This window comes from Octopus bimaculoides, chromosome 10, assembly GCF_001194135.2.
Source record: "Octopus bimaculoides isolate UCB-OBI-ISO-001 chromosome 10, ASM119413v2, whole genome shotgun sequence".
NCBI classification, from domain to species: domain Eukaryota; kingdom Metazoa; phylum Mollusca; class Cephalopoda; order Octopoda; family Octopodidae; genus Octopus; species Octopus bimaculoides.
Window position 1 is genome coordinate 7137894 of NC_068990.1, and position 13172 is coordinate 7151065.

The window sequence follows — 13172 nt, forward strand, 5'->3', positions numbered from 1 at the left end:
TATAATGTGAACATTTAATATTTAGTAGGCATGCTCTTTGCATTTTTCAATATATATATATATATATTTATGAGGGTAGAAATTGATATTAATCAATTTGAACCAGTGGTCTAGCATATTAAAAAAATCCGAAGATTAAAATTATATTACATACAAAAATAAGAGGAATGACCAGCATGATTCGGCATCTATTTCTAGCATATAGGAGTCCACTTTTGCTGGTCATTCCTCTTATTTTTGTATGTTATATATATATATCATGTAACTGGATGACTGTTAGTTCTTCGGAGTTCATCCACTCTTTGACAGGTCCTTTCCTACCCTGCAAGGTGTCTGAAGCCTACACTACTCATCAACTTTGATTTCAGTGGTTCAACTTAATAATGATTATTTTATATTTTATTTCAGTTCAAGCAAACTGATTGAAATGTCTGTTGGGGAACTTTTTGATTTATTGAAGTCAAACTTGGAACTAGATGTGAAAAAATACCTTATAGCCGAGAATGGTTACCCATGTACTAATCCAGATACCAAATATAAAAATCAGGCTTGCAATGAATGCTTAGCTTGCGGTTACCATAACATGCTAATTTACTTCACACAGAAAAACACCGATGCTCTTGTAAAGAGTAAGTAGAAACTGTTTCCATTTCAATTACTCACTTGTATTAGATTATAAGTCACATGAGTCAGTGTTGAGACTGTTAGGTTGTAGACCTGCTGACTGTAGGATGGAATGTTTAAATTTTATCATTGCTTTGGTATGTTCCTAGCTAAGTAACTTAAACTTTTAATAGATTAGCTCTTAACAAGTACTGTGGGAAATGAAATTTCTGTAGTAGTGTATGATAACTGTATAACTAATAAGAAGCTTTTCAGTTTGCAATGCTTTGAAAGAAGGCACCACTCAATTAAGTTCTATCTCAAATGTTACAATAAACAAAACATTTATGGTGTGTAAACAACTTGAGTAGTGCTACTTTTATAACTGTGAAGACAATATAAAAAAAGTTTTCTTTTGAATATCTAAGCTAAATAGAGTTTAGAATTAAGTTTTGGAGCATTTAGCACATTTAACATTGGACCCTTTGGCAAGTTATTTTACACTTCATGTCTCAGCTAAGCTTAAAACTGATATAGTTGTTATTGTTAGACCCAGGGCAGTTCAGATTCAGGAGACCTATTATCAAAGGTACTTCATCTGTGACCATCTGGTATTTTTCCTAGACTCAGTGCACCCAGGACAACTTTATCCAACGTAATATGAGGGTGACTTGGATGTTATATTTAGCAGTTCAAATTATACATAGAGGTTTCTTGCCTGGCTTGTACAATTTTATCACTTGTCTCAAGACTAGAAAAATTATAAAAAATCAATTATCTTTACAGGAAGTCTATGTTTATGTAGTTTAGTCCCAGGTCAATGCTGTATAAATAACACATGATAGAAAAACCCCTTTCCAGCCACAATAGCTTGTTATCATAGGATTTGAATCGAGAGATATCCTGATCACAACTGAGTTTATTTTGCTGTCTACTGATAAAGCAGTAAAAAGGATGAAGACTCCCTTTGATCGTGAATGACCATGGGATTGCACCTACAAAGTTCTCCTCTGAGGGACAAGTCTGGGCAAGGTTGTTTATGGAAGACCAGCAGTCACCCATGCATGCCAGCCTCTCCTTCTCCATGCCACCAGTGTTACCCAAGGGGAAGGCAATGTATGACATAGCTTGGTACAAGTGACTTTGCAACTCATTTCTACAGCTGAGTGAATTGGAACAATGTGAAATAAAGTGTCTTGCTCCAGAACACAACACACAGCCTGGTCTGGGAATGGAACTCACTACCACATGAGTGTGAGCCCAACACTTTAACCTCTGAATCAGGTGCCTTCACAATAAAACAGTAGTGAAATATTGAAATGCTTCTATAAACATTTTTTGGCAAGTTTAGATGTGAGCTAAGGTTCTATGCCACATGCTGCAAGATCTGGATTCCGAACCAGTCATTGATCTCTGCTTTACAAAGAACATTGCTATAACTGACAGACTCTATTCAACAGGAAGGAGAGAATAAGTATCACTCCCACTTTTCATTGAATGACTTTTGTAATCATTTATATCCTCCCAAAAAGAAAATTTGCTGAGTCATCCACACAGAATACATTGTTAGAGTCATCAAGGACAAATACATTAAACTTTTCTTTTTAAAAGTGAAAATTATTTCAATATTATACTTATCATGTCTTTAGAGAAGCTATGCTATGTTTCAAAAATATAAATCAGTCTTCAGACACTACAGTTTGTAAGTAGTTTTTAGCTTTATTATCTTAAGCATTTCTTTTAATTTAATTTACACTTTATTATATTAAAGCTGTAGTTTATGGTTGGGATAGCCAGCAGTTTTATGCCTATATACATTTCCTTATATATGTCAATGATTTAGGTCTTAATTTAACATTACATGTTGAAGTAGTAAGCTGGCAGAATCATTAACACACCGGGCAAAATACTTAGTAGCATTTCGTACATCTTTATGTCCTGAGTTCAAATCCTGCTGAGGTTGACGTTACCTTTCATCTTTTATGGGGGTTCAATAAAACAAGTATCAGTTGAGTACTGCAGTCAATGTAATTGACTTATCCACTTTCCCAAAATTGCTGGCCTTGTGCCAAAAGTTGAAAGCAATATATCTTTACATGTTACTTGATGATAACATCCAAGGTGATAACATCCATAAGTGCAGGAGTAGCTGTGTGGTAAGTAGCTTGCTTACCAACCACATGGTTCTGGGTTCAGTCCCACTGTGTGGCACCTTGGGTGTGGATTTGGTAGACGGAAACTGGAAGAAGCCTGTTGTATATATGCATATATATATGTATGTGTGTGTATAAGTTTGTGTGTCTGTGTTTGTCCCCCCAACATTGCTTGACAACCAATGCTGGTGTGTTTACGTCCCCGTAACTTAGTGGCCTGGCGCAAAAGTGTCCGATAAAATAAGTATTAGGCTTACAAAGAATAAGTCCCAGGGTCGATTTCTTCGACTAAAGGTGGTGCTCCAGCATGGTCACAGTCAAATGACTGAAACAAGTAAAAGAGTAAGGTACATTGTAGTACCACATAAAAAAAAAAAAAAAAAAGTTTGGTTTTTTTCAAATATGCTTGTTGCAACAAGTGCATAAAATAGGGTCAGTGTAATTCAAAGTTTAAAGACATGTAACACCAACTACAGAGTTTGGAATGTTCTGCATAACAGAAACAGAGTGAAATGATTATTTTACACACAGTTCAAGAGCACTTCAAGCAAATGTAGGTAGAGAGAGGGAGTACAGAAGAAGAGAATTAGATAAATAAAAATACAATGACATCATAAACTTTACTACATCTTGGTATTTCCTTTCTTCTTCACTCTCCATATTTAAGTCTCCTCTCATTTTTTCTCCTTCACTCTCTCTCTCTCTTTCTCCATTTATCATTATCAACAACACCAACAACTCTACTGCCACTGCTACTATAACTATTTCTTATTCTATTTGACTTGCTTCCTTTAACATTATACAAACAGCAGGTACATAAGAACATATAATTGTATAAGGCTAAAAGTAAAAATGCCCTTCGGTCATGAATGACCATGGGACTGCATCTAGAAAGTTCCCTTCTGAGGCACAAGTCCAGATAAAATTGCTTGTGGAAGGCCAGCAGTCACATAAGCATACCAATCTTCCTTCTCCTCATCACAAATGTGATCCAAGAGAAAGGCAAAAACAGATACAGCTTGGTAACAGTAACATTACAACTCATTTCTACTGGAGCAATGTGAAAAATAAAGTGTCTTGCTCGTGAACACAACACACAGCCATCTGGAAATTGAACTCATAACATCATGATTGAAAGTCTTATGCCCTAACCACTGAGCCATATAGATTGTAAGTCTGATGCTCTAGCCACTGAGCAATATAGATTATCACCATTATTAATATTAGACATTGAGTCAGTTATACTGTTGTCAATATTATTGTTTCTTTTAGGTACTCGTATGACTCTTAATTTGTTGAAAAGAACACTTCAGAGCAACACTCAGTATAAAGGAGATGCAAAATCTTACTGGCAGCCAGCCTTATTCAAAAGCGACATAATTCTTGAAATCCCAGATGTAGTCCTGAAACCTAGCCTTGAAGATCTACAGCATGGGCTTAACAAAGCAGTGAATATTATCATCAATATGGCCCAGAATATTGAGCCATGGAGGCACTTGGCAACTGCTGTGGTAAACAATTCATTTTATTACTAACATTTACTTAACCAAATGCCTTTTTTGGTTGGAATTTCTAACTTGATGCATCCGTTCATAATGATGAGGATGATATCATTATTTAATGATGTCATCATTAATATAACATTATTTTCTTATGAATCTTTTGATTGGTTGGGGGTATAAGCAAACAATGTATATATATATATATCAGCATGTGATTGGAGCCATTGTAACATGATTTAATGAAATTCACTTTGTGATTTTATATCAACAACCTTCTGAGTGAGCATCGGTCAAGTACTAGAGTCCATTCCACACAAAAAGAAGTGGTTTTGTGTCTCAGCTAGAAATAAATATATTTATTGATACCTCAATTTCTTAAAAACTGTTGGGGTTAAATAAAGGTACCATTGCTTTGATTCTCAAATTGACAAATAGAAGCCAGACCCCCCCCCCCCAAAAAAAAAGCAAAATTTTTTCCCTTCTCTTTTTTTATTAACAAGTAGACAAACTAGAGTATAGAATGTCCATCCAAATGACTCTACTTTCTTTGCTATGATGTTGGACAAGTTTAAAATTTTCTTTCTATCTAAATTTTATCAAATGAGGCAATTTGTTTGTCCCTTTTCAATCCCCACCTTGTCCGATTCTGAAACACTGCACTAGAATTAATGTTGTTTGGATTTCATGAAATACTGCAGAATTGGTAGATATATGTCTTTTAGTTCCAATACTTATAATTATGAATATTTATGAATATTTTGTTTGGCTATTTGACATTTAATCACCAGCATAGTTTTTATGTCTCCTATTTCTATATTAGTACGGATTACATAAAACTTGGTGCTATTTTCTATAGCTGGATGCTCTTCTTGTCATTAACCTTTTCAAGAAAGGTATTTATTCTCCTGATATATATATGCATGCAGCTAACCCCCCACCCCCACCTCCACACACATTTAAAAGCTTTTGTAAAAGTTACTTGATACATTTACAGTAATTAGAAAAATACTTTTGACAGTTATTAACTATTTAAAAAAATTTGTTTGATTAACAGAATTTCACTAAGCTTTGTGGAAGAAGCCTGTATATTGTCTGTAGTTTATGTCTAGTGTGTCTTTTGTGTGTAAGCACTTTCGTTTTCTGACATTTCAAACATATGCATTCCGAGCTAATACATAATGAAGAAGTTATATTTTTTTTAATAATGCTGTTAACTATTTTGGGTTTAGTTTTGGATTTAAAATTCTTATTAAGTACTCTTCTTTTACTTTTCATAGTTGATCATGTTTGTCTCATATTTTGTAAAATGGAAATATTTAAAGTTTACTATTTGCACAAATGTCTAGATGTTTATTACATAGAACATTTCTAAGAGATGAATCTTTGATTTGTTGTCTATGCACATTTGCACAGCTGGTTAGTTTTGTCCCTGTTTCCCCAATGTAATTCTCATTGCATTGTAGGCTTGTAATGTAGCAGATGAGATTTTTTGCTTTGCAATTCATGTTATCTTTTGGTTCTTCTTTCCTCAATTATTTCACATGTCCCATGAGGTTCTTCACAGTGTTTTTACTTGTATTATTTCTTCCTCTGACAAGAACCTCAGCTTTGTTAGAAGTCTCTCAAGATTTAGTGCTTGTCTTCGGTTGTTGATGGTTTGTGATTTTTAAATTTTTTGGTGGAAATTTCATAGTTGATACAGAATTGGGAGGCATCGTTTGCCTGAATGTAGGATTGTGGGTTCCTATAAATGGAATATTTATGTTTGTATTTTCGTTTTCACCCTTAGCATGAGTGTTTCTTTGTAAGGTATAGATCAAGATTTCTTTTCTCTGGTTATGCATGATTTATTACATTTTGGAGTATTTATGTTTTTGAAGTAACATATTTAGTTCTGCTACTCATTTCTCTCATCTATTGGTATTTGTAGCTATCGAGCACACATGTCTTGCCATACTGACTCATATGTTCCTTTTTGTATGGGAAGGGTGGCAAGATTTAGAATCTAAATCTCAATGTGTGCTTTTGTCCTTACAGCAGCCATCAATTGTATATGTCTCATGCTAAGGGTGAAACGAAAATACAAATAAAAATATTCCGTGCAACACTGCAGTTCTAACACAAGCATCATATAATCTGCTTTTCACTCTGTAGGAAAACACCTTTATTACCAGCAGTAGCCCTCACTCCCTGAACTTTTTCCAGCTCATACTTACTCTGGTTACTATACTCTCAGAGCAGCCAACGCCCTTGCTAATTGCATCTCCTAGGTAACAAAGTTATCAGCTACTTCTAGCAAGCCAACTGGGAATTTGATAGACAAAATTTGTGATGTCCTCACATGAACTGTTCCAGTACATCTGCAACATATGAAGCTCTTACATTTATGGTTTCCGTTACATCTCTTGTGTGCTCATAGCCTACATCAAGTACAGTGTATAGAGTTTTATACCTGCTCCTTTTCTGTATATTGAACAAAGACATTTCCTTGAAGGTACAGGTTCCTGTATTCTTTCCTACTTGCTAAAACCTTCATCTTCTCTAAATTTACCTTAAAGCCTCTCAATTCCAGGATTATCTTCCATACCAGGAATTTCTATTTCCCTTGTGGATTCAGCTATGAGAACTAGATCATCAACATATAGGAGTTCTCATGGACATCCAGTCTTAAACTCCTCTTTGAAAGCTTGCAGGACTATGGTGAATATGAGGGGCTGAGAACTGAGCCTTGAGGAACTCCAACCTTCACACTTAATTCTTCACTCTGTGTGTGTGTTGTGTGTGTTTGTGTGTGTGTGTGTGTGTGTGTGTGTGTGTGTGTGTTGTGTGTGTGTGTGTGTGTATGTGTATAAGTATATAAGTATGTATGTGCATGAACGTGAGTGCATGTACATCTGTGTCTTCTTGTCTTGACAGTATGATTGATGGAAATGAATGTCATTCATTTCTAATATTTTGCAAAAACATATCTGGCTGAGATGTTGGGGACATATTACTTCGCTTGGAAACAAGTAAGGGTTGGCAACAGAAAGGGCATCTAGCTGTACAAAATCTGCCTTGCTAAACTCCATCTGATCCATGCAAGCATAGAAAAGTGAATGTTAAAACAATAATGACCGTATATGAATATATATTGTTACTATTATGTTAAACTTTCGTATATCCAAATTTGGCCAAATGTGTTTTTTGCAATATTTATTTTTGCTTGCAATAGCCAGTTGTTTTGGTCAAACTATCATATCTCCAGCTGCTTCAGATGCCACGATGTCAAAAATTGTCAAAGTGTAGTACAATGGTTTTGTTATGGAATGGTGAAACAATTTATTTGTTTTCTGAAAAAGCAACATGTTGGACTTACAACACTTTTGCATAATAGAAACGATATATATATATTTACATGCATGTAATTTTTATTATTAATAGTGTTTACTTTGGCTATTCTAAACAGTATTTGTTAAGATGAAAGTTTCCTTATATATCATAGGAATTGGTAAGGGGAATTAATGAGTTGGGGTTGAAGCATAAATAGATGGTGAGAGAGGGAGGACATTTTGACTTAGAAGTAGTAAACAAAGAGAAATGCAGTAGAAAAGGAAGAAAATATCTAATGTGCTTAGTCATCTTGGTAATATTCTATTTTATTGACTATTTCAGTAAAGGTTATTGATACAGCTAATATAATTATGTCAAATAAGATTGATTTTCTTTTTAGGAAAATATTTAGTTTTCCATGAACAAACATCTAATTCCCAATTATATGTTCACTTATAATTTACCAATATATCAGTTTTTATACATACTTATGTAAATAAATATGCATACATCCTAAAAAATATGTATATATGTGCACTCATACACATACATATGTATACATATTTAAATGTGGCATGGAAGAGAGGAGAATGTGTTGGTTTGGATATGTGCTGCATGAATAAAGACAGCTGTATACAGAAGAGCCTGTCACTGAAAATGGATGGCACCTGTGGAGGAGGGAGACCCAGGAAGACATGGGATGAAGTGGTGAAGACTGATCTCAGGACGTTACAGTTCATGGAGAAAATGACAATGGACCAAGATGTTTGGTGATATGAGGTTCTAGAGAAGATCCACTCACGTCAGTGAAAATGGGTGCTAGAAGAGAGCAGATTGGAGTTCTGGGTACCTCTGTTGCCTGAGTCAAGAATGGTTCTGACATTCCAACATGCTAGGTGGATAGATATTTAATGTGACTCAAGAAAATTTCCAAACGCAGTCATACAAGTATGTGCATATATATGTATCATGTTAACTATAGTTTGACTTTAGCTAAGACACCAAGAGGAGGCCATTTGGCAAAGAAGAAGTTGTAAAATTTATCTGAATTTCTCTAGGGTTGAAATTACAGGCTGTATTCTGAAAGCAGTGGTCATACTTTACAATTTACATAAAGCATGAACTCTCGTAACCTGAGGTAGCTGTAACAGAGTGTGTCTATATTTATATTGACTTTGTAGGGCTGAAAAATTAGATTCACTAAATATATAATTTGAAAACTGAACATGCTAACAGCATTATATCGTCAATATTAAACTGCATTGGATGTTGTTCATGTATCTCCATGAATCATATATTTTTCTCTGCATATGAATTAATAAAATCTCTGCAACAAAGCTTGCTGAGGTTTTGTACCTTAAATATTTTGTTTCTGCATTTAGCAATTTGCTTTTTAATCTTTTCTTTTTTTTCTTTTACTTATCATGTATACATTTAGCCTGACATAAGCGAAGCAGAAGTTGCGGAAAATGGAGATGAACAAACAAAAGTGGTACCTGATCAATCACCAAAGACATTCTTCAAAATAATTAGTGAACATAAGGACATTGTAAAAATTGTGATCCAGCTAAACTCCACACTTACCATCATGAAATCAACTGTTCAACAAATTCTGAAAAAATTTACAAAATATTCAGAACTTTGGACTCGGGTATGCATCTCATTTTGTTTACTAAATTATTTTCATGAGAGATTTTGGTAGTATTATAGGATACAGTAAATATATATATATATATATATATGTATATATATATATATATATATATATATATATATATATATATATATATATATATATACATACACACACACATATATAAACATATATATAAGGGAATGCTGAAAAGTTCCTGGCTTTGGGTAAAAGAAAATATAGGCAGATCAGTTAATAATGGTTTATTGAATATATTCCCCTCTCTGATTCACACACTTATTGCAGCAGTCCTTCAGTTTTTCTAAGCCCCGTAAAAAAAACTTTTGCAATACCCTTTAAACCGGGAACTTTTCAGCACTCCGCCCTACACACATATATATAAGTACATACATACATACACCACACACGCATATGCATACCCTAGAGTCTTGAACAGCTTAGCCATGGATAAAAGATCTAAGTAGTCAGTCGACTTTTGATATAAAACACACACACACACACACACACACACACACACACAGACACACACACACAGACACACACACACAGAGTTACGTTTGCAGTTTCTTGGTCCCTGAACTTCTGATGAAGTAGGTTTATTTAACATTTGGTATGGCATATCTCCGGCTTTTTAAAAGCCTGTCAGTTCCCATCCTACCCTAGGTCTGTAGAGAGCCGATTTATTCTAGAAAATAAGGAAAAGAAAATGCTGGTGAAAAACAAAGAGAAAAGTAAAAGAATTGATCACTGTACTGGACTAGTACATTATTTATCATTTACCATAAGGATAAAAGGCAACTAAACTTGAGAGTACAGAGAGCTGGAATGTCACATGACACTCTAGCCAATGCTCTAACAATTCTGTTATCTCACTACCTTGTATGGCCATATCTTCCTACCTATATATATATATACACACACACACACATACAATGGCCTTTTGTTTTCCATCTACTAAATCCACTCGCAAGGCCTCAATTGGCCTGAGGCTATAGTAGAAAACACTTGCCCAAGGTGCCATGCAGTGGGACTGAACCCGGAACCATGTGGTTGGAAAGCAAGCTTCTTATTACACAGCTATGTCTTTGCCACCACATGGCCATGGCTGTGCCCATGTGTGTGTGTGTGTGTGTGTGTGTGTGTAGGTAACCTTGTCTAAGCGTTGTTTTCAAAATATCCTTGACTTCCAATTCAAAATGTAAGTGACATATTTATCAAAAGTAAGCAAAGAGAAATTAAATATCTTACTACAAAAGAACAGAAAAAAAAAGAACTCAAATAAAAAAAAAACATTTCTAAAACAGGTAACTAATGTAATATAGCTCTACAGATATCTTGTAGACTCTACCATTTTTGTTTTGCTGTCAAAAGTAAGTTATCTTATTAATGTTTTAAGTTGTTTTTTTTATTCACAACAAACAAATATGTTAATGCCTACTGAGTACTTATAGATGTCTCATAAAGAAATAAACCTACTATGAGATATAAGTGACTAACACTACACACAACAAAAGTGACTAACACTATATACATAACACTAACAGCTGACTGAATATAAAGTTTTTACAGAGATGTGTTATCATTTTTCTTTTTGGTAACATGCCAATTTCCTTTGCTCAATTTTATTTGATAAGTTATATCAGTTATATATAGGTGCAGGAGTGGCTGTGTGGTAAGTAGCTTGCTTACCAACCACATGGTTCCGGGTTCAGTCCAATTGCGTGGCACCTTGGGCAAGTGTCTTCTACTATAGCCTTGGTGTGTGTGTATTTGTGTGTCTGTTTGTCCCCCCCAACATCGCTCGACAACCGATGCTGATATGTTTACGTCTGCGTAACTTAGCAGTTCGGCAAAAGAGACCGATAGAATAAGTCCTAGGGTCGATTTTCTCGACTAAAGGCGGTGCTCCAGCATGGCCACAGTCAAATGACTGAAACAAGTAAAAGAGTAAAGAGTATGCTAATTTCCTTTGCTAAGCTTTATTTAATAAGTTATATCAGTTTCATTATGGACATTCCGAAAATGTATATACTTAACACAGGGTGGCCAGATAGTCCAGCTCTTGAGCACTTTGTTCTTCATCTGACAACAACTCGAGCTGGACACTAATTTATACTCTTTTAGGAATCTGCAAAAATTTGCTGCCTTTTTATATAACAATAACATCAAAACAAGGCAAGTCTAGTTTTGTAGCAATTCTCATTCAAGTGAAATGTTAGTATTTCACCATTTTGTCACATATTTCACTCCAACCAATAACATAGCAGTAACTTGGCAGCCATTTCTACTCCAGGTGGCCAGAATCAATCCTCACTCATCCTCTTAGCTAGCTATTGGCTCTTGGCTTGCCTTAAGAGAATACAAATTGTCTGCCTTGGTATCAAGTTTTCTTTGTCTTTGCATTCATAGAACAAATCAAATCAATCCTTCCACTGATATCAAGGAAGCAATACAAAACAGAATCACATGTATTGCAAGACACATTAAGCTGATTATTTACTTATTGCTAAAACCATGTTACTTATCTACTTTTTCTCTTTACGTCAGGTCAAATATATTAACTCGTTCTATATTACAAATTAATCAATTAACTTTGTTAAACAAAAATACGTGAATACACATGTTCCTAAATACATCTGTATAAACTTTACTTTGGTTGATGTGGTAAACCTAGAATATATGTTTATTTAAATACTATTGATTAATGACCTTGTTCAAATTCGGTAATGTGGCAAAGAATGAAAAGCTGATATGTAATTTGTTGAGTCTAGGACATTTACCCCTGCTGGACAATAACCCACCAAGGACATTTACCCCTAAGAACAGCAGATAATGATTTAAAATTTCTTAATATATTGGAGAGGGAGTAATTAACCAAAGGGGGTAATTGTCCTAAGGGGTAGTTGTCATTGGGGGAATTGTCCTATGGGAAGTGGGGTAATTGTTCTGATACTCTCTCTTTACAAACACAGACACACAAACACACACACACATATGTATATACAGTTCTTTCAGTTTCCGTGTACCAAATCCACTCACAAGGCTTTGGTCGGCCCAAGGCACTTGCCCAAGATGCCACGCAGTGGGACTGAAACCGGAACCATGTGGTTGGTAAGCAAGCTACTTACCACACAGCCACTCCTGCACCTATGAATGCTGATGATTATAATCTGTTAACTCATGTTGTAACTAGGCAGCTCTCTATTTTGACATCTGTTGATAGAATACTTAGGGAGTTCCAAAAAGTTATTTTGAAAGTCTAGGTGAGGGAAATGCTCCACAGTTCTGTGGAAGTGTTTTGAAGATGAAGAAAATTCCTGGGATTTATTGGATATCTATTTCTTCTTCCTCATCTACATGCTTCAATTGTTTTCAATCGCTGGTGAAGCACTAGAAGCCAAGTCATTCAGTGTAATTTCAGTATTTAAGTTAATGGCTGAACTGCAGAATAAAGAATAATTTTTTGGCTTGAGCACCAAGTTTAGTCAGCTTCCCCTGATAGGTATAAGAACTGTGAGGCAGATAATGTTTTTGTCTCTGAAAGAGCCATAAAGTACTTAAATGACAGGTATTGGTTTCCTGAAGACATCTTTCATAGCAAATTTGAATATAACAAAATTCTATAACTTTTGGAGAATTCTATAATGCAGTCAAGGCATGTAACTTTCAAGATATTTAAAGGATTAGCTATATGAAAAATACGTGATTGTAGAAGCAATTCCCTGTCACATTTTTCTTTTTTTTTTAGTTAGTGTTATTTCTTATTTGCTTCTATATAGACACGTAAAAGCACCCACTACACTCTCTGAGTGGTTGGCGTTAGGAAGGGCATCCAGCTGTGGAAACGCTGCCAAATCAGATTGGAGCCTGGTGTAGCCATCTGGTTTCACCAGTCCTCAGTCAAATCGTCCAACCCATGCTAGCATGGAAAGCGGACGTTAAACGACG

The 13172-nt window shown here is 35.0% G+C and overlaps 1 protein-coding gene across 1 annotated transcript in view; it reads left to right on the forward strand.

The window, feature by feature from the left end:
- Positions 1–13172, forward strand: part of LOC106871452 (dynein axonemal heavy chain 5) — a 358231-nt gene that overhangs the window by 133277 nt on the left and 211782 nt on the right. Inside the window, exons 23-25 of the mRNA XM_014917924.2 lie at positions 409–629; positions 4029–4267; positions 9009–9221. Of these exons, the coding sequence (XP_014773410.1) occupies positions 409–629; positions 4029–4267; positions 9009–9221 (673 nt within the window). The remainder of the gene's footprint in view (positions 1–408; positions 630–4028; positions 4268–9008; positions 9222–13172) is intronic.